We start from the raw sequence: 27,395 nt of genomic DNA on the forward strand, positions 1-27,395 counted from the left end.
CCGGCCCTGCCAGTCAGCCGCCGGCCCTGAACAAAAAGCTCATTAACGCTGTCCCTTTTGGGATGTGTATGTGGGACTTTGCTTTCAGCCCCTCAGGGAAAAACCTTTTTTCCCATTCCCCCTGCGGCCTGAGGGCAGCCTGCAGCCCCCCCCACCCCCCCACTTGCCAGCCCCTCCTCTCTCTTCCAGAAGGTTCCGCGGCAGGGCCTGCTCCAGGCCTCCACCCGCCTCAGGCAGCCGCCCTCCCGTCCCACACCAAGCCCTCCCTCAGAGGGACGCAGCAACCGGGGGGGGCTGGCTGTGTCCCCTGCCAGATAACACCCGCTCCTGGGGCAGGACATGGGGGGCGGAGGGGCTGCGCAGCACCCTGCTGCCCGCACAGAGGGCCCCTCCGTCATGAGGAGAAAGCCCCTCAGCAGCCCCTTGCTGGGGGCCTGGTTCCTGAGCGCTCGTGCTCCCCTGGCTGGGGTCCAGGCCATTACCCCCCCAACACCTTGAGGTACACCCCTGGTTTTCAGCCTCGCCCATAGTCCCGGGGCAGGCAGATGGCAGCAGCTGAGTTTAATGAAGTATTGATTTTGCAGATGGTGGCAGTGGTGGGGTTGCCGATTTCTGCCTGCGGCGCCCAGATTTGGTCGCTCGTTGTGAGATCGGCAGATTTTATACGTTGTGCTTGGAAAGGTCACAGCTCTCTGAAGTCCGCAAGCTGTATTGTCGTCCCCTTCATCCCTCGATTCACTAAATGCCAGTTAGCTGAGTGGCCTCTGGCAACAAATTAAAACTAGTGGGATAAAATGGACCATAATCTCTGATTCACAGAGTGGGGATTCTGTACAGATATTTATTTAAGATTTTTCCGCTCCCATAAAATACCAGAGTCCTTACTGATTCTCTCTCCACGCTGCTCTTGTTCCCATTTTCTTACTGTTGGCGTTCTGCCTAAGAGCATGGGAATAAAAACAACAGCGAAGCCCAGCCCAGGGGCCACTCGAGACCCCACATTTCTGCGGCTCACCAAGTGTTGGAGGTCCGGTCCTGCGCGCCCTCCCTGAGCACCAGGACCAACACGATGAGCGCTCGAGGCAGGGCATAACAGGAGGGAGAATCTGACTCCATTTCATGGTCAAAACAAGACAGAAAGGAGGTCTCCAGCTGCTGCTCGTGTTGTTAGGCTCCTGGGGAGACTTTTCTTGTTGTACTTTTTAAATTCACCATCCTTTAGAGTGTTTTTTGGACATGTCCAGAAGTTGTACTGGAAGGTAGCTTTGTTATTTATCTGAAAACTGCTAGGTCTCACATACAGGCCTTTCTTTTTCCTGCCCCACCTGAGCGATTCAGCTGGCAGGCATCCTCACAGGACTGGAGATACAGGATAGCTGTTCTCACGTTCTCTGCGTCCCAGCCTGGCTCATACATGGACTAAAGAGCCTACCATGGGTACCACCAAGGGACAGAGGAACTTCTGGCAATTACATGACCTAAATCCCCCTGTGGATATAGATTTGATAAAGGCATCCTTGACAGAACCTGGCTTCCAGAGTCCAGTCCAACACCTCAATCCATAGCTATTCCACAGATGTTGAATAGATGTCACCCCAAACTCCCATCACAAAATATTACCTCTCAGCATCTTAATAAATACCCTTCTTTCTTTCCTTGGACTGATCCCTTATTACATTTCAGGGGCTAGCTTGCAGAGGACAGGTTCATTTGCTAATACATGAATCATTATTGCTTTGAGCCTCTGAGCTAGCATTTTTATGAGCACGTTTCAAAATGTATTTGATTGCTGTTAGAAATCATTTTGGTTCACACTCGACAACCAGGCCAACCTAAGCCAATATGCTCTGCCTGGCACTGTGAAAGGATGTTGTGAGAATTTAATTACTAACTGCAAGTTAGTGTGCATATGGTGAATTTTAAATGTACTATTTCTTTTATTTTTTTGCCTCCAAGGTAAAAACACCCAGTTGTTTAACTCCAGCTTATTAAGATTTCTATCTAGCAGTTCTGATAAAATTGTTTCAGATTGTACACCCTACAGAGCACAGCATGCCGCCTTTTCCTATCCATGAGCTGCTTGCAGACCATAAATGCCAACCAAGCCAAAGTGAGTCCTCTTTGCCCTTCTGTAAGCTTGGGCTACACCTAGCTATTAGAGTTACTTCATTGCCTTCATGTAAGAAAGCTTTTGGAAAAACATTTGTTTTATGAGATAAGGTACAACAAAACATCACTAGAACAGAACTTCTTAGTTCTGGCAGCAAGAGTCTCACCTTGGGGAAGGGAGGGAGGGAGGGAGGGAGAGAGGAGGTGTAGACTGTAAAAATATATTTTAAATAGTTTAAATCCGCTCTTTACTTCTTTTCTTCTTTTACACAATTATGGTGGTGCTGATGCTCTTCTACTGTTTGGCTCCTGTACACTTTTGTGACATGAAAGCCCCAAGATGTATGTCACACTGATACATACACACAGAGTAAATCAGAACCTCATATTGAATCAGATTGCATCAGTACATTAACAAGAGAAGGAGGATGATTTTTCAGAATGTGTCTTATTAATACATATGGTACAGCATAAAGCCCGTGGAAAATTCAGCCCTTATACACTTCTACATTGTGCTCACACCCAGTATTCTTTCCAATGAATTGACTAAAACTCCTTGGGATCTGCTCTATGTGTATATTCCCTTGAGCATTTTCCCCTGTGGAATATATAGTGTGCATCACAGTCCCCACTGTCCACCAGCTTGCTTTCACCTCCAGGAAAGCTCAGTGATGCAGTCTGGGTTGCCCTTGTTAGGAACCTGGCACCATACTTTTTATTAGACCCTGCCTGCCAGACCACAAAGAAGCAGGATACCAGCTCAGCCAAGCTCGCAGTGCAGTAGAAACAGGGAAAGTATGAAGAGAAAGCAGAAGGAGAATTTGAGGTGGGAAAAGTACCTTTCTCCAGATGGTAAAATAACATACAAGTTTACAGTTCAGCTCCTTCCCCTCATCTTTCCATAAAACAGACATCTCGGTGCATAGAGCCTCCTTTAGCACAAACTTTTCCCCACGTTCAGAAGCATGGACTGCCTTAGATAGATCTTCTTCCCCATAAGAGCTGCACGCTTACAGGGATGGAAAAGTAAATCATTAAATAGATCTGGAAACCTCCCTCCTTTTGGTGGATTTTTCTCTCTCCTTTGTTTAAATTCTAGTGCTAATCTGCTTTCTTTGTGAAGTTTTTATCTTAAGCAATTCAGATTGGAGGGCTAGATATAAAGAGTGTGATTTGAATTTATTGTAGAACAGAGAAACTGCTGTGGATGGTGAAAAGCAAGTCTGGAAATCTGGAGTAATGATGCCAGAAATAGAATCATAAAAACTGATTTAGAACCAGCATCCAAAGAAGCATCTGCTGGCTTCCACCTCAAGATAAAACAGAGGCTGTTGCTGAAAAAGCACCCTCCCTAGATGACACTTCTCTTTGGAGGAAGATTTGAAGGGATTTGATAATGTGCTACTCAAAGGAGAACATACCTGAAGTAGAAATGACCGGAGATAAATATACTGTGTAAATGTGGATTAGCTATTCTGGAGGCCAGCAAGTTACCGTTATGGTTAATTGCGGGTCTGAGGGGGCACACTCTTACCCACCATGTTGCATTCAATTACAACTAATTTCCCCACAGCTTAACTGTATCTGCTCAGCATTAAATCTGACAACTCCACTGAAGATGATTAGCCACTTTTCCCTGAGTGTACGAATAAAGGAGGAAGCACGCCTTGTCATTGCTTCATTCAAGAAACATGATATTCACCCCCCTGTTTTGTTACACACTTCCACTGGTGAACGACTTCAGCCAGGCTTTTTGCCTTAGTAGCTTTAGACCCTGAACTCAAATTTTGGAGAGAAAGGTAGAAGGAAAAAGAAAAGAGCTCTTTGCTCTTGGGGCCTCTTTTCCCTCCAGACAGAGCCATGACTGATGAGGAGCCTGACGTTCTCCTCAGTTAAATGTTTAAAACGAGCTAGGACAAATTCAGTCCTTATCCTCCCTGTACTGCAATTCCTCCTCTTTGTGAGGTAGAACATACCTTACCAAGAGACTGCAGGAACAGGTTCATTAGTGCTTGTAACGCATTCAGATAGATAACAATGAGAGTCACATGGTACACAGAAATTTCTGCAGAAACTGTGATAGGCTGCTGATAGTTTACTTTTCTGCCTCTCTTATCAGATTTTAGTTCTCACTATGAAATGCTTGAAGGAACTGGAGCGTACATTTCAAAACAGAAATTATGAGTACCAGCTTACTTTCTATGCTTGCCATTTCAATAGTTCTTTGATTCTCATGCTTACAAACCCAAAACAAATCCTAAAACCTGTATTTTATCTTTTCCCTTGGTGCTGTGAGTTGCCAAGTTTGCTTGATACCTTCTGGTCCTTGTAAGCGCATTAAGCATATTAGACCTCCAAATTTTCATGAAGTCCTTGGGCGTGGCACAAATTAACTAATTAGGACTCTTGTTTTTCTCAGCAGCCAGCATTTTTCTACTCAAAAGAATAATTCTGTGAGACATGATGAGACTGCGTACATTTACCTCAGACTAAATTTTTGGCCACATTTATCAATGCATTTCAAAAGGAAAAGAAAGAAAAAACACCACCTAAAAGTCCATTGTTTTGCCTTGTGCTCCTGCAAAGAAGTTAAGAAAGTGCTTCAGAAACCTTAGAATTGTAAGGTTTTAAACAGGTTTAATAGTTACACAGAGTCCCCTTCTACTAAACCCAGTGAAGCACTGGTAAGAAGAACAGCCTTATGTCACTGTAGCCTGATGGATAGCAAAAAGGGTCTCTCTAACTGTTTCAGACTGAAGAAAGGAGCTTTGGCTCCAGGATCAAAATATCAAGCAGGCTCCTAAGAGATGAAAAGTGTCCTGCCTTTTTTTCTGGTGAGGCTGAACACAACACAAATCCCTCACTGCCCCTCAGGAGCCCACTGAAGCTTTGAACTTCATTTCTGTTCAGAAAAAGAAGGCGGCACAATGCAGTATCCTGGGCCTCAGTATTATTATAACTTGAGACTGTGAGGAAAACACATGGCTTGGACATGCTAGCATGTATTCTGAGTATTTTAAACAAAAAATCCAACAGAATCATTCAAAATGTACCTTTCCAAAGAACAAGGAAAAACATTTTCAAAATAGTTGTTACTTCAATGAGCCTACGCTCTGCTCTCAGGACTGACTCAAAAATCGTCTAAGAGAAAAACTGGATCCAAAGTTATTTAGGTTCAGATTCACAAAAATATTTAGTGAGTTGGACCTCAGCTGATCTGCTTGACTTGCATTTTGCACCCTTGATGCAGATTCTCTTCTCACAACTCTCTGCCCTTTGGTCAGCAGATGAGAACACCCAGTGTTCGCCTAGCCTAGACTTCCTCTTGCAGTGTTGAGAGTGGCCAGCCAGGTCAGCACCTCATTTACCCAGAATCATCCTGAACAGGCCAAACATCTTGATAATTGCTTTTTAACACAAAACCATCAGCCTTGCAATGAAAATAGCTGTTTCTTCAGCTTGAACAAATCATTTTGCTGTTTAATTTCCTCCTTCTTGTTGATAGGTGGCACCATTTTCTGCACAGAATGCCAACATTTGAAGTACATTGAGAATTTCAATACGTTTTGGCAAAGGTTTCACTGCTAACACACCACGGTACCAACCTGTGTGTGTTTTGGAGCTCTGTCAACAGATTAGGCAGATTTCACTGCAATGAACTGCAAAAGCAGAAAAATCTTACCTGAATCCTGATTAAAATCTCTTTATTAAAGCTCAGTTATTCATGTAAAGAACCCAGGGCCTTATCACTCAGTGAATTGCTGCTGTATGTTGGTTCATGCTTTCCAGATTGGACAGTGCAGCTCAGTCTCTCATGTTTAAATCCCATTTTTCCAGTTCAAGGAAATCCTGATATGCCTTGCTCTTCCTTATCATCCCATTTCCATAACTCCAAGTTACAATACTAATACACAATCTTTTCCTCAAGAGCTTTTTCTGCCAGCTGGGCCCACCCAAGAAGGCATGTTACAACCTCCATTGTCAGCAATATAAAAGCCATTAGGAAGTTCTGCTTGGCTTTTCTAAAACAAATAATAGACTCTTAAAAATCATACACATGGTCTAATGAATGTCACATCACTTTGCTGGTCACACCTTTACCCCTAAGTTCTGCAAATGACAGAGTAATTTTTGTTCGTAAGAGGGCTACTTTTTCCAATGCAGGTCATCTACATTAGGAACACACCTGAAAATAAGTTATACAATTACATTAGGGAAACAAGATACTAGAGGAAGGTGAGAACAGCCTAATAGGGAAGTCAGAGAATATGGCTAAGCAGTAAAGGTGAGCTTATGATAAGAAGAACACAGTCCAGAAAAATGTTGCGCTAAGTTTGCATGAAAAGGGCTGAGTTTTGTTTGCTGGTGCTTAGGATTATAGGTGGGTTTAGGCACTGAAATAAGTTCTTGGATTTGTTCACAGGTTAGGAATGTTTCATAAATTCTAGCATAAAGAGGGGTTTGTTTGTTTGCTTGCTTTTACCTCAACATTACAGACAGGAAAATACCTCAGTCCTTATTTTCTTGTTTTAAATTCCAGATAACCAGTCAGGATGCAAAAGCAACTCTAACTAATACAGGTGCTCAACTACATTACAGTAACAACAGATAGCCAAAACAAAACAAAAAAACAACCAGGCAATATATAGGCTGAAAAATCATTATCACTGCTACTTAGTACTCAGCTACAGGCACATATTCATGATTCATAGTTGATCCATGAAGATTTATTGATCAAAAAAAGAAAAGGGCTGGCTACGTTAATGATATACATTCTTCACAGTGAAAAATCTAAGACTTAGGATAACTTCTGAAGTACAAATGTTGTCAGATGCAGAACTGCTGACAAAATATTTATACGAACCTAATTTTGCTGGATATTATTCACAGAACATTCATTCTGGCAAGCATATGGTACCTTTAAAGGTGACATTTCTCCTTCCAAGAAATGCTGGAAATTAAGTCCACAGAAGACCTCGGCTAGCAACAGAGCAGCGTTTCTACACAGAGTCCTCAGTGTGGATTTACAAAGAAATGTCTCACCCTAAAAAAGACTGGTCCTGGAGATGGAGCTAAATTTACCAAGGCTGTGTCAGGCTGTTCCTTCCAAGGCTGGTTGTGCTGTTGCCCACCTGAAGACTACAGCCAACCCTACTTCCTCCAGGTAAATCAGGGAATCGCTTAACAGCTGCCCTTCGACAGGAAGGTGAAAGAAATCAGGAAGGTGATTGCTTGTGCACTCAGGTCTCACCCAGTTAATTCAACTGAACCAGAGGTGTGCAAGAGAGTCAGGAGCACGGAAGCAAGTCCCAGTCCGGTCACACAACTGTAACCCATGGGTGGGTCCTATGGCCTCCTCCTAGCAGGAGGAGCAGGGCAGGGGGTTCTTGCTAGCAGAATGAAAGAAGGTGTCAGATCCTTTCTCAGACACTCTGTGTTCTTGATCGCAAATTGCAAACTTGGTGCATACACACTGACAGAGGAGAAACAGTCTGGCTGAGATCCAAAATCAATGTTAAACCCAGCAATGTATGTTTTATACTGCTGAGCAGTTCAGGAGCCTGATCAGTTCTCACTGTGCTATCACCCAATCCAATATATGACACAGAGCATCTGCTTGTGCTTTTACGAAGTTGTTTGCTAGCGATACAAAAAAAGTATGACACTCAATCAGTTCTGAAATATATTTTAGAGGAGGATGACAGAGGTCCAATTAAGAAGGGTGTTAAAAAAGAGTTGGCAGGAGTTATTCACAGTTTTTCACCATAAGAGAACTGCAGGGCATCCTATGGAATGAAAAGCAGAGATACTGACTCGCAGCAATTGTGCTATTTATTACAAGAGGATGTTGTGACATCTGGAGGTGTAAGTGGATTAGATACATACAGGCCTACAGTAGTTATTAAATCTAATGGTTGGGTTGGTGTGTATAGCCTCTGGCTTGGGAAGTCCTTACCTTTTGAAATTAGGGGGAGATATATGATGAAAGGATCATTCTACGTTTTCCCTGCCTCCTATTTCATTCTTCTAAACATCAATTATTGGCTGTTTTCAATGATGAGGTGCTGGGCTGTGTAGACTGCTGGTAGAAGTATGACAGTATAGAAGGGAGTTCATAAGCACTTCATAACCCCTTTCTACTGCCTTTGGGCAGATAAAAGTGACTTTGGAAGCAGAAAAAAATATAAAAAAATCATCAAGTCGATAGCAATATCATCAGTTGCAACAGACCAGGTCTATAGATGGTATAAATTACTATAGTTCCCACTACTTCCTTGACTGCAGCAGAGCAATGACATTTTACATCATCTGCAAATCTGGCCTCTCTGTTGATATAGGTCAGGTCACAGGGTGTGGGATAGCCTTCAGTCCTTTGTATTAACTAGGCGATTTGGGAAATATAAGTTGTTCTGTTTCTTCGGTTGTGTTCTTCAGAACAGTAACGCATCAATGACAGATCAATTGTGCTCTTACACGTTTGAACAGCTAAAACGTAACTCCAATGCAAAACTCCTAGAAAGAGAACACTTTCATCATCAGCTTCCTGGCTGTGGTTCGATAGAATATTGCTCCCCATGGTTCAATGATTCCAGGAATGGGGATTGCAAGGTCAGAATTTTTTTATGGGGAATTTTTTAATCCATCTTTGAATGCTTCTTGTGGAGCACTTACTCATCCCGCGGGCCCATACAAGAACAGAGCTTGTATTGCTATGTGGATTGGTACCTGCAAGCATTACGCAAGTGTGTCTTTGTACTGGGATGGCAAGAGAAGCCTCCCCTCAGATCTGACAGTCGCAATGCAATCGTAGTCTGTACTGTTATCAGCCTAGTTTTGGATGTGCACACTCAGGGGCCAAGTCTCTAATGAGTGTGTGGTGGTGCATCTCCTCTGACATGCACAGAGCTCGTCCACTTTAGAACAGCTTGCAGTCTGCTGCAGAGTGCTGTGCTCATCTCAAAAATGGGCTACATTTCAGAACAGATTACGTGCAATTTGAATTTTAAAATGCTTAAAATGCATGTATACTTTGCTTTTCTAGTTTTCCTTTCTGTGACAACTTTGAATTTTAATACAAGGTGTCCAAATGTACAATGATAAAAAATGCAGCTCATGTCAGCAGTAAAATGCATAGTAATTTATTAACTTTTCAAGTGTAAATACAAATTAATTTGATGATGTGCCACATAATGAAAAATTATTAGCAGTCACAACTTGCATTCTAGTTGCTGCATTATTTTTTTTTAATTAAACTTATTACAAAGAGTTTGAAAACTGCGCAATACTTGTTGATGGCCAATAGAAAACTGTAACCCTATGAAAAGTAATAAGTGCTTCTATACGTCTTTGAAGAGTGCTCTTGATTCAGAAATTCTGTTCTTCAAAATCAGGTTGCCATATATTGCTTCACTGGCATATTTATAAGTTAAGTATTCTTGGCCAAGGAAAACATTGTTTTTACTTAGGGCAACCCATGAACTCAATACCTTTAGTTACATATCGTTAACGCTTTTGTAATATACGTCAATGTATTTTGTGAAACCATTCTAAAATCCATTACAATGTACTGAAGAGGTCACTGTATATCTCTTCTTCTAATGCCATTGATGGCTGGGGCATTGTAAAGACACAGCTAAAGTCTTCACACAGCGCAAATATCCCAGACCTTTATAGGGACAAGTTATCAGAGTAAAACAGGGAGATTGTTAAGAGAGAACCTAAAGCTAATTAATTACATTTTTTAGAAGATGTAAATATTGTTGCATTTTGTGCCAAATTCCTTGAGAATTATTAACTATATAATTTCAGTATTTACTCCTTGAGTTTCCTTAGTTCACTAGGTAAGCAGACTCCATCTTTAGCAGAATGCACTCAGTGCATTAGTATTTCAAGAGTATCCTTGTTGCCACACAGGAATCTACAAATGCATGACACAGATACTGCAGTAGACCATGGTGCCAATTAATGTATTTTCCATGCATTCAGTAATCACAGCTCTCACCTTAAGTCCAGTAATGTCACACACACAAAAATCAAATTGTATCCGCAAAATAAGATTTTGAGGTACACACTACAGTGGTCTCTTGAATAGCTATTCCTGATGAAGCAAAAATGTGTTAAGTTTGGGATTCCTCCCAGAGAGAACATAATATTAAGTTTACTTCGGTGGCAACCAGATCTAGAGACATGTGAAGACCTGATCATTCCTTGGTTTCGCTCCAGCTTGTTAGCTAGTTCTTCTAATTTGCAATACCATCTTTTGTCTGTGGCATAACCTCATGATTGACTTTGATTAGCAGTAAGGAGCAGGTAGTCGAAATAGCAGCAGTCAAAAATGGAAGATCATTGCTAGAAATATTTTTAATTAAGTGAATTCCAACAGTTGTTCTTCATCCCAAAGCCTTTCATGAAAAAAACAAAGGTATTTGTGTCCTAACTGAATAATAATATGTCAAACTCCCTCTGAACTCCAACTTCTATTGAAGTTCTTCCTACAGCCCAACTCACTGGGTCCCGAAACAGGCCATAATGTGCTTTAGTATGGCTGTTAATGAACCATTTCAAATGAATACTGGATACAGAAGGAATTACATGCTGTGTAATTGATCTAAGGAACAGATTAGGACCGGTGCTATTTCATTAAACCTTATTAGCTCGGCTTAAGTACTTAAAATTGCAGCTGTTCTGTGTCAGATAGATTACACACCTTGTCACATGGCAAGTGAGGTTTTCATGTACTAGACCACAGTTTTTAAAGAGGCAGACTGATGAAAAGAAATATAAACAAAGACTGCAAATGCCTGACCTTCAGACACACCAAGCCCCAAATTATTCATTGAAATGAGATACACAGTTCAACACTTTCAGAATATGTATGAAGACCTGTTGTTTGTTTCCATATTTTTGTCTTAGATCACTTCTATGGAACCAGAGTTTAGCTTTTTGGATGTGGAATAGTCCTGAAGAGCTCTCATGCCTCATAGATGAGCACAATATAGATCTTTATGTAATTGCAGGGGAACCCATTGGGTCCTTCAACAACACCTCTTTTAGCTCTTTCTCTTAGTTGCTTTCCACTGGAGGTTAGCATACCTCAGGAGCCAGAGGACTATTTTGGCTGCGGAACAAATGGCTTTAGTCAAGCCAAGAATAAAGTTTATAGCTCTCAAAGGAGAAAAGGCTTTTTTCCCCCCCCAGGACTCAAAGTAATTTTTAGGGATCTTGACATGCTTACAAAAGTATTTTTTTTACTGGTTTGCCTTTGACAGCAGTGTACTAGACTTGATGTTCTTTCTCACCTTCTATTCTTCTGTCCTAAGACCTAGTATTTAACTCCATAATGTCCTAAATCAAACAAAATAGCAATTGAAGATTTTGATCTGAATTTTCTCTACAAGGCATATTACATTTACACTATATTACATACTTTTCATAATATCTGGACTGCTGCACTGTGGGAAATGACTGAAAATTTGAAATAGCATTAAGCAGGATTTCAGATTATACTAAGGGGTGAAACACTGACAAGAGACCCACTGACTTTGGTTAAAACAGATAATACTCAAGGCTTTTTTATTATTATTCCTTTTATGAGAGAATATTTAAGACCCTCTCACATGCAGAGTCACCATGTTAATACCACAGCCAAAGCAGTGGTTCATACAGATAAAGACTAAAGTAAAAATAATCCAACAGATGTGTTTTTCAAATATCAGAAATTGCTTCAGTAAATCTTAAAAAAATGACAATCACAGAAAATACCAACTCCAACTTTAAGAGTTATTTGAACTCTTTTATGTTATTCTGTAAATCTCAGAGCCATTCATCTATCACAAAAATCCGCTTTCCTTCTTATACTGAAAGTCTGGTTCTTGCAAACCTCCTGCAGCCTGTGGCCTCTGCACTCAAAGCTTGCCAGGACTGACCACTCTCAGTTAGACGGTGTAGCCACATTCAGATGCTTTGCACTGGGCACTGAAAACGTGCAGTAGCAAAATTCCAAAACAACCAATTCACATTCATTATGGTGGTGTCATAGTGAAGGGTTGTCATGCTTGCTTGAAATCTTTGCCAGTAAACACAGATCTATCTGGTCTTCTCAGCTTCAAAGCTCCTAAAATGCAAATGCAATACTCTTTTTAGGTAAATTTAAAACCCTGTATTCCTCCAAATATTCAGCCTTTCTTTTTCATTTACCTAGGATTTGAAAAGCTTGCTGCCCCATTGCTAACCAAGGATCAAGTGTAGATTGGTAATTCAAGACAAGGAAAAAAAAAAAGGGGGGGGGGAGCATGTGGCATATTTGCTTCTCTTCAGTACAGTAAATTTATACTCTAATAGGCATTTAGTAGTCACACTGATACATAATTACTTTCAACTTCCAGCCACCTTCATATAAAATAGTTAGCACTTGCTCATTGGAAAGACTACAAATGGTGTAAATGACCTGTAATGTTATTCTCCAAAAAGCTCACCTAGTAAAATGGTCTTTCCCTTCTTTTGCCTTCTCACCTCCCTCAGCCAAATATTTCAAGGAGTGAAGCTCCATCAGAGTAAACAAAAGAAGAAAACAGCTTTCATACAATTGAAAAGGGAGAAATTGTATCTGGAGAGAAGGTGAAAAGTGACTTACAAATAGAACTCCTGTACAAAGTGTTCAACACCTGCTCAATAGATGGTAACTATCCTTTTAAATTGTCTAATAGGTTAACATAAGGAAGTTAAATGCAGGGCAACTGTTCCCAATCTATATTTAGCCTGAAGCTTCCTACCTGTTTAAGACCTGCAGGAAGGCCTGAATACTGAGCTTGTCCATGATTTTTTACTCTATTGCTTGATTATTTAAAGATGCTACCTCTCCCTGCAGGTCTTATTACACTGTTCAAGAGGTTGTGTTCAACTAACCATAAACACGCAATTTTAAGCATTTTTATATTTAGAATCTCACCCAGAATTATTCTTTTGTATATATTCATGCATAATCTGATCTATGTGACATAAATAAAGATCAGCAATTAGCCACAAATAAACTCCAGGAGAATTGGCTTTGTATTACATTGTGCACACTCTCTTTCAAAAATAAAGTTGGGGCAAAATATAGCGATATGCTCTCTAGATACCAACCAAAAGTTGACAAGAACTGATGGATTTTGCATGTTAAAAGTAAATATTTTATTACATACCATGCCCTTGAAAAATTAACTTTGTTTCCATTGTAGTTTGTTCAGCATGCCTTGAAATAGAACGGCAAAAGCTCTTCAAGAAACAGATTGCCAAGATTCATGGTACTGCAGTGTCTGCAGTTACCTATTTTCCTGGCTCAATAAAACAAAACAAACTTTTTTTTCCTCTTTTAAATTACTATAAAATATTAAACAGTGAAGTTAACAGATACCATCTCTGTCTCTCCTTCAGTATGACTGAATCTTCTGTAATGAAAAGCTGTCTGCCATGGACCCACATCCAAAGCCTGCTGATGTTGACAGTGGTCATCAACTTTGACAGCCTTTTGGATAAGGCCTTGTCATTGCTCTGGCTACCTGTGCAGAGATACTGCATGAACCAATGCATACATTATTAAATTCAGGTTCACAAAGATGCTGTCAAAGGGTCAACTATAGTAAAATATTTATATTTCAGTGTAACAGTATTTATATATGCTACCTAGTTCTTGCTCTAATTTGCTGTCTTATCACTAGGTTTTTGTTTGTTTTTCAAATACTGAAAAGACTTTGTTGGTTTGTTCAGGAGATTTGTCTAGACAGTGCTCACAAAGCATATTTGCTCACATTTGACATTTTCACAGGATGGATAACAAAATGGAAGATGCAAGTTGTTAAAATCCACAGATGGCACCTAAGTCAGTCAACTTATTTTCAGAAGTAATGAGTATCCAGCTTCCAGGCAGTTTCTGGAACAACACAACAGTGCACCTGCATGCACAGCACTGCAGGATGGGAACCTTGCACTTATGCACTCCGGGCTTGTGGGCCAACTGAGGCCTCCAGAAATTCATCCATCTACTAGGACATTTACTGCCTCGAAAGAGTTAAATATGCAAGTGCTATATTGTGATGCCTTTACAGTCAAGAAATGTAAAATGTGGCAATATAATGGAGCATGTGGCTATTTTACCTATTCAACATTTACCTGTGTCTAACTAGAAGAGGTCTCTCAAATGCTGCTTTTTAGCAGCTTGAAGGTTGAGAACCACCTGTAAACATTTGCGGAACAGTCTCTTTCTAGAAATAGAGACTCCTAAATCAACCTTGAAATTTATCATATATTATATTATATTTCCAGTGTTATTTACAGATCTTCTTGTGTAGTACAATGAACCAGACATGCTGAAAAGGTAGGATTTTTCCAGTCCCCTATTATACGAAGTACAATAAAAAAGGCACATGATTATTCACCACAGGAGTTGTGCACCAGTCAATAACTTAAAGCTAAAAAGCTACCCATCAGAGAACTCTCTTTATGAGGCAGTATTGGGATCTCTCCTTTGAACTCATCATAGAACATCTGTCTATTAATTCCTCTTGGAGAGCTCAAGGAACACACTTTTCTGTTGTGTTCTGGTCTTCACAAGGTTTCCAAATCAACAGAAAACTCATGTTAACCTTCCCAGGTCATCTACTGGAGCAAGGAAGAGTCAAATAGGGCATGTATGTGTCTGCTTTTCTTTTTCTTCTTTTTGCCTTTGAATGCCCAACTATGGGGGATGCTTGAGAGCCAAGTCCAGTTCAAACTAATTTGCTTTAAGACAAATGCCTTGCAAGATATGGCACACAGAGCAATGGACATTGGCAGGAGAGGCAGGTTCTCAGCCCCAGCAGTCAATGTCGGCCATGTTTTATCCAGTTTCTAATCATCCATTTTTGCCCCGAGCACCTTTGTACAACTAATCTGAGCCCAAAATTTGCATCCTTTGACATTTCCACTTCTAGACAACGGCCAGTGTCTCTGCTGATGATTGGACCATTCTGAGAAAAAAAGAAGAAAGAAAAGAAAAGAAAAGAAGGATTAGAAGAGGGAATAGAAAAGGTGAAAAGACTAGAAGAAAAATAGTGCTAGATCTGTAAATCCCAGAAAGCACTACAAAATGCCTGGAAAGTTTTGTATATATCAAGTGATAAAAGTCCCTAGAAAGTGCTAAAAATTTCTAGGAGAACTTGATAATCCATACAAAATGCAAAAAAATTCCTTGATAATTCTAGATTTCAGAATTGCTAGAAAATTTCCCAGAAATCACTAGAAAAATCTCTAAAAAGTATTAGAGAATCCCTACATACCCAAAGATACAGGAAATCCCAGAAACTGTAAGAATGCCTTCAAAAGCCCTAAAAATTATTTGAAAGCTCTAAATCTAAATTCCTAGAATGATGCTATGAAAATCCTGGAAAAGTTCTAGAAACAAAAATTCCTAGACATGGAAAAAAATTTACAAGTACGTTCTTGACAATCACTACAGAAATTGAGAAATGTCCAAGAAAGGAAAAATAAAAATTCTTAGAAAGCACACCCCAAAATTCCTAGTAATAATATAAGAAAATACCTGGATAGCACATGACCTATGGAAAACATATCTGACTATTTCTAGAAGGCATAAGTGGGGATTCCTAGAATAGCCCTCTAAAGAGCTCCTCTTTTTTCATTAAATATTCTCTAGAGCAGCATTCCTCTCCAATTTACCTCTGCAAAGCTCCCTGAGCTCTTCCTTCCATACCTGTGTGAAATCCCAGAACCTCTGTGCTGGCCTTAGGACATCTTCACACTTCTTCAGCGTCGGTGTCCTGCCCTTCCCATCATCAACGAGGCATTTAGAGTCAGGCAGAAAGGCCGTGGAGCCCAGTGGCCCCAGCTGCAGGACGCCTTCAGAGCTGTAGCGGACAAGCTGTGGGGAAGAAAGGAAGGGGAAGACTTTTAACTGCAGCCCCAGGGACCCCAGCGATGGGACACAAAGCCGACCTGCAGCTGCCTTCCCTGCCAGCTTCTGCCCCAAGTGCTGCTGAGGAGTCCTTTGTCCTTCCACATGTTGGGACCTTCCCAGTCTAGCACATGCTGTTCAAGGGCAAAGCTTGGGAAACTTGTTTTACCAACATAGGGTCTCTGTAGAACACAATATTCCCTTCTTTCACACCTCTGCTCCCCACCATTCTCTACCCACTATTTCACTGCAAAAGGGCAATCAAGAAAGTGAAGTAATCAATATGTAAATCATACCCACTCAGCAGGAGCTGATTTAACAAGGACACGATGTCAATTTGCCATGCAGTTTGTTCTTAAGAGCTCTGTTAGAGGCTATTGATAGCAACAAGTCTAATTGGGTTTTGTAAATAAATGTAACTGAAAAAAATCCAACTATGCAACCAGTATCCAAAAATATGAGAGAAAAAAAAAGAAGAAGAAACCTTGAGGGAAATAACTGCGAATTTGCTAACATATGCTTCAGGACATGCACCTGTTGGAGTGAGTCCAGAGGAGGGCCATGAAGATGATCAGAGGGCTGGAGCACCTCTCCTATTAGGACAGGCTGAGAGAGTTGGGGTCGTTCAGCCTGGAGAAGAGAAAGCTCTGAGGACACCTTACAGCAGCCTGCCGGTACCTAAATGGGGCCTACAAGAAAGCTGGAGAGAACTTTTTACAAGGGCATGTCGTGGTAGGACAAGGGTAATGGCTTTAAACTGAAAGATGGTAGATTTAGATTAGATATTTAGGAAGGAACTCTTCACCATGAGGGTGGTGAGACACTGGAGCAGGTTGCCCAGAGAAGCTGTGGATGCCCCATCCCTGGCAGTGTTCAAGGCCAGGCTGGATGGGGCTTTGAGCAACCTGGTCTGGTGGAAGGTGTCCCTGCTTATGGCAGGGGGGTTGGAACTAGATGATCTTTAAGGTCCCTTCCAGCTCAAACCATTCTACAATTCAGACTTATATAATAAAGAACCACACTCTGATATTTCAGTTTTGTGCAAGGCTTAACTGTTCTGTAATTCAGTGATGTGGTAAATGCTACTGGCTGTAATTAGAGGCTTCAGGTGAGGGCCATTTATTATTTTAGAGGAGGTTTTTTAATAAAAAAAAACTTAGGCACAGTCATTCATGTTAATTTTTACAGAAGAGTAATTTTTTTTTAACCTTTCTTCTAATTCAAGTGATGATTTCACTTGCCTCAAGTCATTCACAGTAAAACAGCCCTTGAGAAAAAAAATCTGTATGCAGAAGGTGAGGTAAAAAAATTGGTCTCCTGTAATCTCAGCTTGCCAGAATATATTTTATTACATTAATATTGGACCAAGGGAAAAATATTTAAGGACCTAAAGAATATCTGTCTTGTCAATCAGGACCAATTGTCACAATACAAATTTGCGATGGAAGAGAACAGTTTTGCTTTGTTCACAGCAGCCTTTTTCTGTAAGTAGATGGTGGCTGCCCATTTGCCTTCTCACACTGCTACATTTTGGGTCAGAGAGGAGGGTGACACTGCTCCTTCTCAGAGTGCTACGAGCTTGCTGGGACGGCACAACCTCCCACACAGCATGCACGGGACAGGACACAGCCAGTGCGGAGCCTGCAAGCTCCTGGGAGAGCAGGCAGCAGGCATAAACCCACATCTCAAGGCACTGGAGGAAAAGAAAGCTTTTCCTAGGGACACACTGGGGACCTTGAAGAGTTTCTCGCAACCCAAGAAGCCACTGAAGAACTGCTGGATGATAGCAGGCCTGAAGAACAGAGTCTTGATGAAGGAAGGTTGATTTCAAACCCTTTATTCTGCCTCTTCCAGATCTGATTTTTCGCTACTACAATTTTTTTCAATCTGTATTCTAATAAAGCCTCAAAGCCTTAATGGTGGTTTTAGGATGCTCATTTAGAGGGAAAAGGGGCTCTGTCAGCTCACTCTCTATCACATTGCACTGAGATAACTATGATAGTGATGGAGTCCTCATAAGTTGCAAAAATTAATAAGTAAACCCCTTAATTACTGCTGCTTTCTAGAATGGTTGAGGGAGAGCTTATTGAGGGAGATTTCAAAGCACATTAATGTGAAAATGCACAATGTTAATTTGGCAGCAGGCCAATACATCAAATTAGATGTATCGACTTCTCACTTCTTCTGTGTTTAAATCCAGAGTCATTACACCAGCAAAATATTTTGTCCTCCTTACCCTAGAAGTAGTCAAGTGCAGCACCCAGGTGCCAAAAGACTGCAAAATGAAGTCAGCTACATGGCTTGTATGCTCTAAGGCTGGATGCTGCAGGGTGAAGATCTGAGCCACCGAAGAAATGCAATTATCACCCAGGAAATTCACTGCCTGCCTGGTCTTATTGCTGTTATATGGCTGAAATTACTTAACAAGAAAGGGAAGGAAGGTCAGAAGTGCCTGCCATTTATTGGATGCTACTGACCAGTGCCTGAGATATCATTAAGAGTCAATCAAAAAACCTCAAATTAGAGCCTAGCTTTCTACCGCCATCCTTATTAACCTCAGAAGAATCATGCTGTGAATAATCATATCTTGCTGGTGGTAAAAAGAACATGGTCTACTTGCTCCCAGACCAGATGCCCTTTGACAAAGTATGTGTTCATTTTCCCACCTGCCACTTCTGTTCAGAGCAATCATGTGAAGCACAGAGTTAGAACAGAGTCTACATCAAAGAAAGCAGAGGGATAACCACATGAGGATGCTCCTTGGTATGAACAATGTCATTGTCAAGGCACTGTCTATACACACTAAATCGAGACACTTTTTTTTTTTTTTTTTTTTTTTTGGCCTTTGACTATAAAGGTATAGGGGACATATGTAAAAGAAGCTCAAGCAAGCAAAGTGATTCAAAATGTGAATGGACTGCCAGCTCGGACAAATTAATTTCCTTTTTTCCCATATAAAGGATGGAAAAAACCCCATAATTTTTTTTTTTTTTTTTTTTTTGGAAAGTAAAACCTGCCTGTGTATTTCACACTTCTTATATCTAATAGGTACTCAGCAGAGTTCAAATGAACTGCAGGCATCGCTGAAACTTACACTGACTGGGAAATGTGTTCATCTTGCAGTCTTTATTATATCTCTCCAGGTCCCAAAATACCACCTAGCAACCTGGTTGGCTTTGCCTTATCTAGATAATCAGAACCACTGTTTATAATAAGCTACCTGCTTTGTAGTATAGGATCAATTTTTCCTGTGGTTTAAGATGAGCAGCATTTTCTGTACCACTATTAAAATGGTTTAAAATATTCTTTGTCATTAGAATCTCAATAGCCAGAATTGCATGTGCTCTGCATCACAGTAGCCATGAACTTGGGAAAGGCACTATTATACACAAGCCTGTCAAAGCAGAAAGCACCATTTTTGCTTAGGCTGTACAAGCGGAAGGTATGCTAACTCTAAACTATCCCCAATGTTGAAAATGGCAATTGTGTGACAGCTCAACAGAGTCAGAGATGGCCCGGTGCAAGAAACTGCTATCTATACAATGACGAGACAAACAGAACACCATGGGCTTAATTTTCCTGAATCTGTACTTTCTGCCAGGAGTTCCAACAGTCATAAAAACTTAGGCTTATCATAAAATAAAATAAAATTCTAAAAAAGCCACCCACAAACTATTATCAGTTCAGACCATATTACATAGTAAAGCTTTAGTGCCTGCTGCTGCAAAATCAGACCAGAAATTAAGGTTCAGGAAACTACTATATGATTAATAACATCTCCCTCCAAAGACTCCATATCATAACTTCCTAGAGACAACATAAACTGTGAAAATAAAATAAGCATTAAAGTAAGTTGCTTATTACTGTAGACTAGAAAGCAGAAACTGAGAGAGTCAATGAAATCGTGAAAATTACACCTGCTGTGTTCAAATTTGATCTTAAGTGCCACTGCCATACCAAAAAAGAAATAACCTGTGAATTTGCATTAGAACTGTGGGCAAGATACATCACACCAAATCCATTCCCAGTGCCAGCCAGCCAAAATCTAATGACAAAGTCCCCTTTATTAAGGAATATTCAATCCTGTTCATTTAAAAAAAAAAAAAAAAAGCCTGTGCAAGTCTTGATGGGCTGAGAACCTTAGGTATCCACACACTCCCATTGCAAGCAGCAGAACAGAAGCAGTTTTATAGATCACATAAGGATGGACCTTTGCTCGGTTTTTCTCTTTTATCTGAGAAGAGCTGAAGGATCCACATAAGTGACACTGAAACTAAGCACTCTATTAAATACTCCAAGATCTAATCCCGATACTATCTGCTGTACCTACGATAACATAGGACAGGTTTTCCTTCAACATTTAGAAATCTGAGCAGAATGGAAAAGATGTCAAAGGTTGTTTATGAAAACCACCAAATCTGGTTCAAAAATAGTGAGTGGTGCTACCTATGGAAGGTGATCCTCCAGGAGCATCAATGTGATAAGTAAATGCCAGCTTTTAACAGAAGGATTTTACTTCAGAAAATCCATTCCTTCTAGTTTCCAGTCAAGTGAAAAAAAGCAAAAAATAACGACAGGTAGTTGTTTGTAGGAAGCAGTTACACACATGGGTCTGGTAGCTTTCCACACTAACTTTAACCCCTATCTCTCACTGTTGTTCTCCAAGCAAAAGAAAATCTTTAATGATCCTTCAGCCCCGCAGGTTAAGGTAGGCTGTAAGCTGACATAGCAACTGCAACAGTGAGCTACACAGGAATCTGAAGTACCTTAAGTGTCCAGAATACTTGTCACCACAAGACAAACGGGTCACAAGTTACCAAACTTCCAGGTTACAGAATCTCACCCACTGCTTCCTGCAAGTTAAGAAACTACCTTTTCATCCACCCTGCTCCAAGCAATCAGACCTGCTACCCAGTGTGCAACTCTGGAAAACCATAGCTCTACCAAGCAAAATGTTAAATATCTGCCCTCAAGCAAGTTTAAGCAAAGCCTTTCATCTCCTCTTATTCCATCTGTTTGCGAAGCTGTGAGCTCCAGGAATGCGAACATTGAGATCTCCCTTCTTTCGGCTTGATCTCAATGCCAAAGGAGTTCTCACTTTCACAGCTGCCGTGCCTCCCCTTTCTCTCAGTGTGAAAGGGAAGAGAGGAGGGTGGAGAAGGAGGCTGTTCACCACAGCCCTGTGATCCTAGGATGCTATTTTATTAACTTCTCCTCTTCTTTCATATGCCACGTAATCAGCTCCACATCACAGCATTCAAGACAGACTCTGAGACAGTGAATATTTCCACTGAGGCTGTGTAAGTGGGGAGTCTCACATGGTTCAAAACCTGCGTGTCCTATAACCATTCTAAGAAGCTTCCAGAACAACACATTCCACTTTTGGGGGGTTGTGTTGTCAACCTCCCCCTGCCCCCTTTTTAAAAAAAAATTGGTTTACAGCAAAAGGGTATTATGCAGTGCTATAGAACCAATGGGCTTTACGGGTGATTGTACAAGACAAGCCACATGCAGAGGCAAGGCAGTTCAAGACTCCCAATATATTGCTTAGTTTCTGAATTTTCTCTAGCCCTGGACTGTTCCCTGCTGCTCTCCCAGCAGTATTTGCAAACCTTTTTTCCTGAAAGGGGTTAGATTCAAACTGCAGATCTAATGAACACAGATAAAAATGACACTACTTTTCTGTAAAGCGAGTGTTGAAATCAGCTTAGACTGATGCAAAACCTTGCCTGTATATTCCCATTAGCTTACACTGACTTAGCTCGAGTCAAATTCATTAAGCTAAATTGATGTAAACTCAGGCTAAATGCATTCCAGAGCATCCATAGAAGAGCTTGTCCCTGTTTGACTAAAGAAATTTAAAAGCTGATGTCATTGAAAAGATGTGATTTATTGTGGTAAAAACTGATCTTGAGAATACACATAGGAAAAGGCATTTTGTTCATGGAGCAGTAACGGTGGAGCGCTTTTATTTTTCACTGGTAATGAAGGACAACACCATTCAGAGGTGTGCAATATGCAAGGGAAATGGGCTGAGTAGAAGAAAAGAACATTTTATCACAGATGAACAGTAATCTTGTGCCTAACTCAGCTTTCTTTAAACACTTGACTGACTTCTGTTGGTTTCAGTGGAACCATGTGTGTACTAAAATCACTGGTAATTTGCTTGTCAGAATTGAAGAGTATGAAAAACAAACAAGACTGTAGATGAATAGTGAGAGGCTTTCACACCGGTAGGACATATCAAGCACCAGTGATAACCTAACTGCTGAAAATGAGTTCCATGTTTATATTCTTTTATATTCAGTAGGGCATGTACAACTGACCCAAATCTCAATTCAGTAGGGGTACTTTATGCCCTATGCTTGAGATGAAAAAATGTCAGAAACTGAAAGCTAAACATAGCAGACAACTAGGCTCACCCAGGCTGATTAGAAAAGGGGCTTTAAAAATGTTTATTTAATATATTAAAATGCTTGCTGTCAACACCTTTCATGCTATGTGCTTGAATATCCTTGATTAGGGTTTGTGCAGCTGTGGTTCTCATACTGAATTAATTTTGTAAATTGTGGTGAGATGATAGAAGTTTTCCAGCTGTGTAATCATTAATTAACTTGGCTGCATTTGAGTGACTCCAACCCATGCTTGTCTGTGAAATACTCAACTTAGATAAAACATCACCTCTGCCTTCTGCTTGGTGTTTCTTGCAGAATTAAAACTTTTTTCCTTTTTCCTTTTTTTTTTTTTTAAGAGGAAACGGAAAGCATGCAGGATGATTTGGTAGATTAACTTTTTGCCTTTCCCATACTTTTATAATTCTCACACACAGGGGATGCTTTGGATTTTAAGGGTTTGGGAGGAGTGACTTTCTCCTTTTATACATTTATACAGCACTAGTAACAAAAGGGCTCTAGCTTGTGGCTGTAATGTAAAGTCTAAAAACAGCTTTTCAGGCATTTCCAGAAAATTCACATAGACAGGAGACTGAAGACATCTAGCAGAAGTGAGCCAGAAGGGATTTAACTGGTCACTGCCCAAGTTCAGCTTCTTGGGCAGTAAATACTTTGTGTATTGTTATTTGCACCTGAGAAGAGCTGCCCAGTGTCAAGTATAGGGCCTACAATTCAAAAGGCATCATCTACTAGGCAATATATTTACATCTTACTAAAAGGAAAATGACCTGTTCCTTAATGGAAAAAATTGGTCAGAACTGGATGTGAGAGGTGAGCTACTTTATGCCCCAAAATTTACTAGAGTTAGTCACGACAAGCTGGGCACATCGCACTTCCTTTCCAATAAATTCACGGTAACTTATGTCCTTGATTTTCTTCTTCTGGAGGTCAAAGCATATTCTATGAAACAGGAGTCATGGAGGCAAACAAGTAGGTTAAGGGCTTAAATTGAAAAATAAATTACAGACAGAACCATTTGTTTCGTTGTTCTTCTCAATGCTGGCACAATAACAGGAGATTAGATGTTGCGAAGGGACTTCCTAGAAGGACTTAAATTTGTAACTTTCTGGTCAGAATGGAGCAAGAGACTGAACTCTGAGTGCCCTGACATCTCAAACTACAGTCTTCCTGGAAAGCTCATTTACATCTAATTAAGCAACACTATTTTGTTACCTGACTCAAAAGCTGTTCCTTCTGCCTCTACTAGGAAAGTGTTCAGCCAAATGATCCATAATGATCCTGCCAAAAGGACCTTTTGTCAGTAGGAATTACTGTCTATCACACTGCTCTAATAAGGTATGACTCTTCACCAGCTTGCAATTAAGCACAATAGGCAATATTTATATTTTACAACTCCTGTTATGCCTCCATGACGATGTATGCGCCAGGACTCCAAATCAATATACATACAATTGAACTTTAGATAATTGTTAAGTCCGTGATAAAGTTAGAGTTTATTTACACAAGAGAATATACATTAACATAGTTTTGATTCAGATGGTACTTCAAAAGAAACTAGAATTACATTTCAGAAGAAGCTCAAGTCCTGGATTTAAATAATATCCAACTTGTATTTAAAAAACAAGTAACATCACTATGGACATGGAAAGAAGAAATGTCATTTTTTAATCTTCAGACATCTGTAAGAAAATAATAATATGCATGGGGACTGGCAAAAGAAAAATCTTCTATTTTAGAAAAGTATTAACTTAAAAGATATTCTTAATTCCCTTTGAAGTTGATGTTAAATATGTGCTTAACTTTTTGCCTACTTGGGGAATCACATCAGCAGCTTGCTAAATCATTTCTTCACAGGAGTCTATTGGACCAATGAACAGTTAATTTAAAGAGGTACTATTCCTAGAATAAGTCAAGTCATAACGAGAAGAGCTTCTCACTCATACAAACTGTCTAAATTCATTAATCTGCGGTGGATCGCTCTGTTATTAAAACAAATAGTCATGATTCTTCTGTTTTCCTAACTGGCACCTTTGATGTATAGATTCATATGCTGAACAGCCTTGGAAAGGGCACCCAAAAAGACTGGAGTAAAGCCACATATTTTCCTTTGCAGCTCAGGAATGTACTGCCAAACTCAACTCAAATGCACCAAATTACTTTTTGTTTCTTCTGAAAATTCTTTAAGTTAAAGGTTTCTCATTAATTATGGGATTTTAACCATTTACCTGAGAGGACATTCCATGGCATGGATAAAGGATTGCTTTGTCATCCTCTTCAGCTCCCTGATCTAAGCAGTAGCCACTAGCTTTGCTGTTACGCACCTATAACCGGATCAGAAAGAAAACAGTTGTATTAGAAATTAATCTGTATGATGCAAGTCCAATCTAGCTAAATCTTAGCTGCACTACAGCTACTGAAACAACTAGTATGTAAAACTGTTCTCTGAGAAACACATGCTTATTCTCCAGATATGAGATGATGCCAACACTGAATTTGCTACAAGAAAAGACATTATTTGGACAACTGCTGTCTTTACAGACCTTGGGTAAGAGTTATATTTTTAGCAGTTACTCAAAGATCAAACCCCCATTAAATTCACTTTAAGAAACCCAGGCCAAATTTTGCTCCAAATTACCCTTGTGTAAATATAAATTTTGACCCTATATGTTGAGAATGTGACTTCACCGAACGGCATAGGAACTACCCAGGATTGGTGTTGGATGTGGCACCCTTTTGTTTGCTTCTATTGGTTATATAAAACTAAAAAAAGCATGTGAAAAAAAATTATTTGAATTGAGAACATAGTATATGATTATGTACAGAGGTGACGTAAAGCACATTGTTGTGAAAGGATACAGCAATGATAAGCAGTGTTGGAAGGTTTTCAATATATTTAAAGTGTGGGTTCAGAGATCCAATGAAATGAAAAATTCATGTGTCTCCCCAGACAAGAAGAATTTACAAGTCTATAAAAGCGGGCTGGAGGTCTTGTGAAATTTCAGGCCTGCCTTTCTCTTCAGGCTAGAAGTATTACACACATATTTTGGACATAGAAAAATTTTACAGGTATCTTAAACAAGTTATTTAGACGGACATTTTGAAAGAGTCAACAGGTCAGTTTTGGTTTAGACTGTGCAGTATTTGTCTGGCCACCCCCATAATATAGAAATAGCTGCTGCAGGAGATGTCGGAAAAAACAGTAAATAATCCTTCATATTACGGTGTATGAGCATAACAGGGGATCTGATCGGATAAGGGGGCTCACCAACAGTTAAATTTCAGGAGGTTTAGTTTATGACTCGGGTACTATAAAGGCTAAAGAAGATGAAGACAGCTTTATGACATGGCTTTAAAAAATGTGAATTGAGTCACTAGGAAATATATTTTTACTACTGTTTCAATCTGTTTCACATCTACTCAATACATTTATTTTCCTTTAAACTCACTAAAATCCAGACATCTTTTCCTCCAGGAAAATAACCAGAAGAGAAAGTATTTAATAACAAGCTTGATGTCATTTAGGATGAAGCCTCTAGTTTTTTCATTATGGGCATGTAAGACTGAAAGTGAACTATGCCAGTTTATACTAGCTAAATAGCTTGTGTGGCTCCATTTTATTATAAATTTTAATGAATTATATACTTGCATCACTAAACTTCCTGTTTGACTCAAGAACCTTCTATGTGACCACTCAACAGAAACAAACTTCTTTTTACAGCCCAGCTTGCTAACTGTCTGGTATAATTGACACAACATTGGCAGTTCTGCCAATGTTCTTCGCAGTTAACAGCCTTCTCAGAGCTGACAGTTACTAATAGCTCCTGTTGAATTTACTAAATGTCTTTCCTCAGTTACTGCCAGGGATAGTTATATTAGGATGCAAAGTGATATTATGCAATAAAACTTGCACTTTGTATCAATATCTGAAGTGCTCGACTTATTTTTATATGAAGTCAATCAAAAGGAACAGAAAGGAATAATGTCCATTTAGTTGTCTTGTGTGAAAATACATTGCCTTTGAATTTAATAGTAGTTCATGTAGACAATTAAAACAGAATCTTAAAAACATTATGCAGCAGGAGAGCTCCGAGAACTTCACCCCAGTTCACAGTCACAAGTGACAGCAGTCCCTACATTGCAGGCATGTGATAGAGATTTAAAGAGTTACAGAAGGCATGTCTGACTCCTTTAAAGACTGAGGTCAAGCATATGTGGGAGTTTTGATTGGTTCACAGAAGAGGAAGAAATGATCCAGACAGCTGAGGTGAACTGAAACGTCTACACATTTCCAGCACATTCGGATCCAGCATTTTATTAGGGTTAAGTAACCTATCCACTCAGCTATCTCTGAGTAGGTGTTCCAAGGTCTTCCTCAATACTGGTACACAAGTGCAAATGAAAATACAGAATCTGAGCACAAAGCAGCAAAATTCTTTTTCTTATAATGACTTTTTTCATGACGAGGAAAAGACCTGCCAAATGGTAGCCTCACCTCGTAATCTGAACAACAATATGTCCCTTTTTATCCTGAACAGGTAGGATTGCAAAAAGGAATTAATAAAGTTAATGTAATCCTTCAAATAGTCTGGCAAAACCCAAAAAAGGGATGGTTCTTTACCTAAAACAAATTCAGCAAACTCGACTGTTCTCATTAACTGTAATTATTTTAGCTCTCTTGACTGCTGATGTTTTCTTGATGACATCTGTGGCATCCTATTTGGGAAAATGATTACCTCAAATTTATGTTCTCAGAGCTGCTGTATTTTAAAATGAAAGCCAAGGAGGTTGTGTATCATCATTAGTGAGAGTGATTTCATCTGATATACTCCAGTGAGAGGGACAGTGCTTCTCAAAGCCACACTTCTTAGTGCTGATTAAAAGTAGAGGAGGGCATTTCTGTTGCTACTACTGTGCTGACTTGAAATTGCTCTGTACATCCTGAG

The 27,395-nt window shown here is 40.0% G+C and overlaps 1 protein-coding gene across 1 annotated transcript in view; it reads right to left on the reverse strand.

The window, feature by feature from the left end:
- Nucleotides 1-9,294: 9,294 nt before the first annotated feature.
- The window catches only part of GALNT9 (polypeptide N-acetylgalactosaminyltransferase 9), a 162,050-nt gene continuing 143,949 nt past the window's right edge, over nt 9,295-27,395 (reverse strand). Inside the window, exons 9-11 of the mRNA XM_049806990.1 lie at nt 24,678-24,773; nt 15,839-16,006; nt 9,295-15,095 (exon numbers count right to left, since the gene is read on the reverse strand). Of these exons, the coding sequence (XP_049662947.1) occupies nt 14,949-15,095; nt 15,839-16,006; nt 24,678-24,773 (411 nt within the window). The 3' untranslated portion in view covers nt 9,295-14,948. The remainder of the gene's footprint in view (nt 15,096-15,838; nt 16,007-24,677; nt 24,774-27,395) is intronic.

This window comes from Accipiter gentilis, chromosome 7 (genome assembly GCF_929443795.1).
Source record: "Accipiter gentilis chromosome 7, bAccGen1.1, whole genome shotgun sequence".
In the NCBI taxonomy this organism is placed as follows: Eukaryota; Metazoa; Chordata; class Aves; order Accipitriformes; family Accipitridae; genus Astur; species Astur gentilis.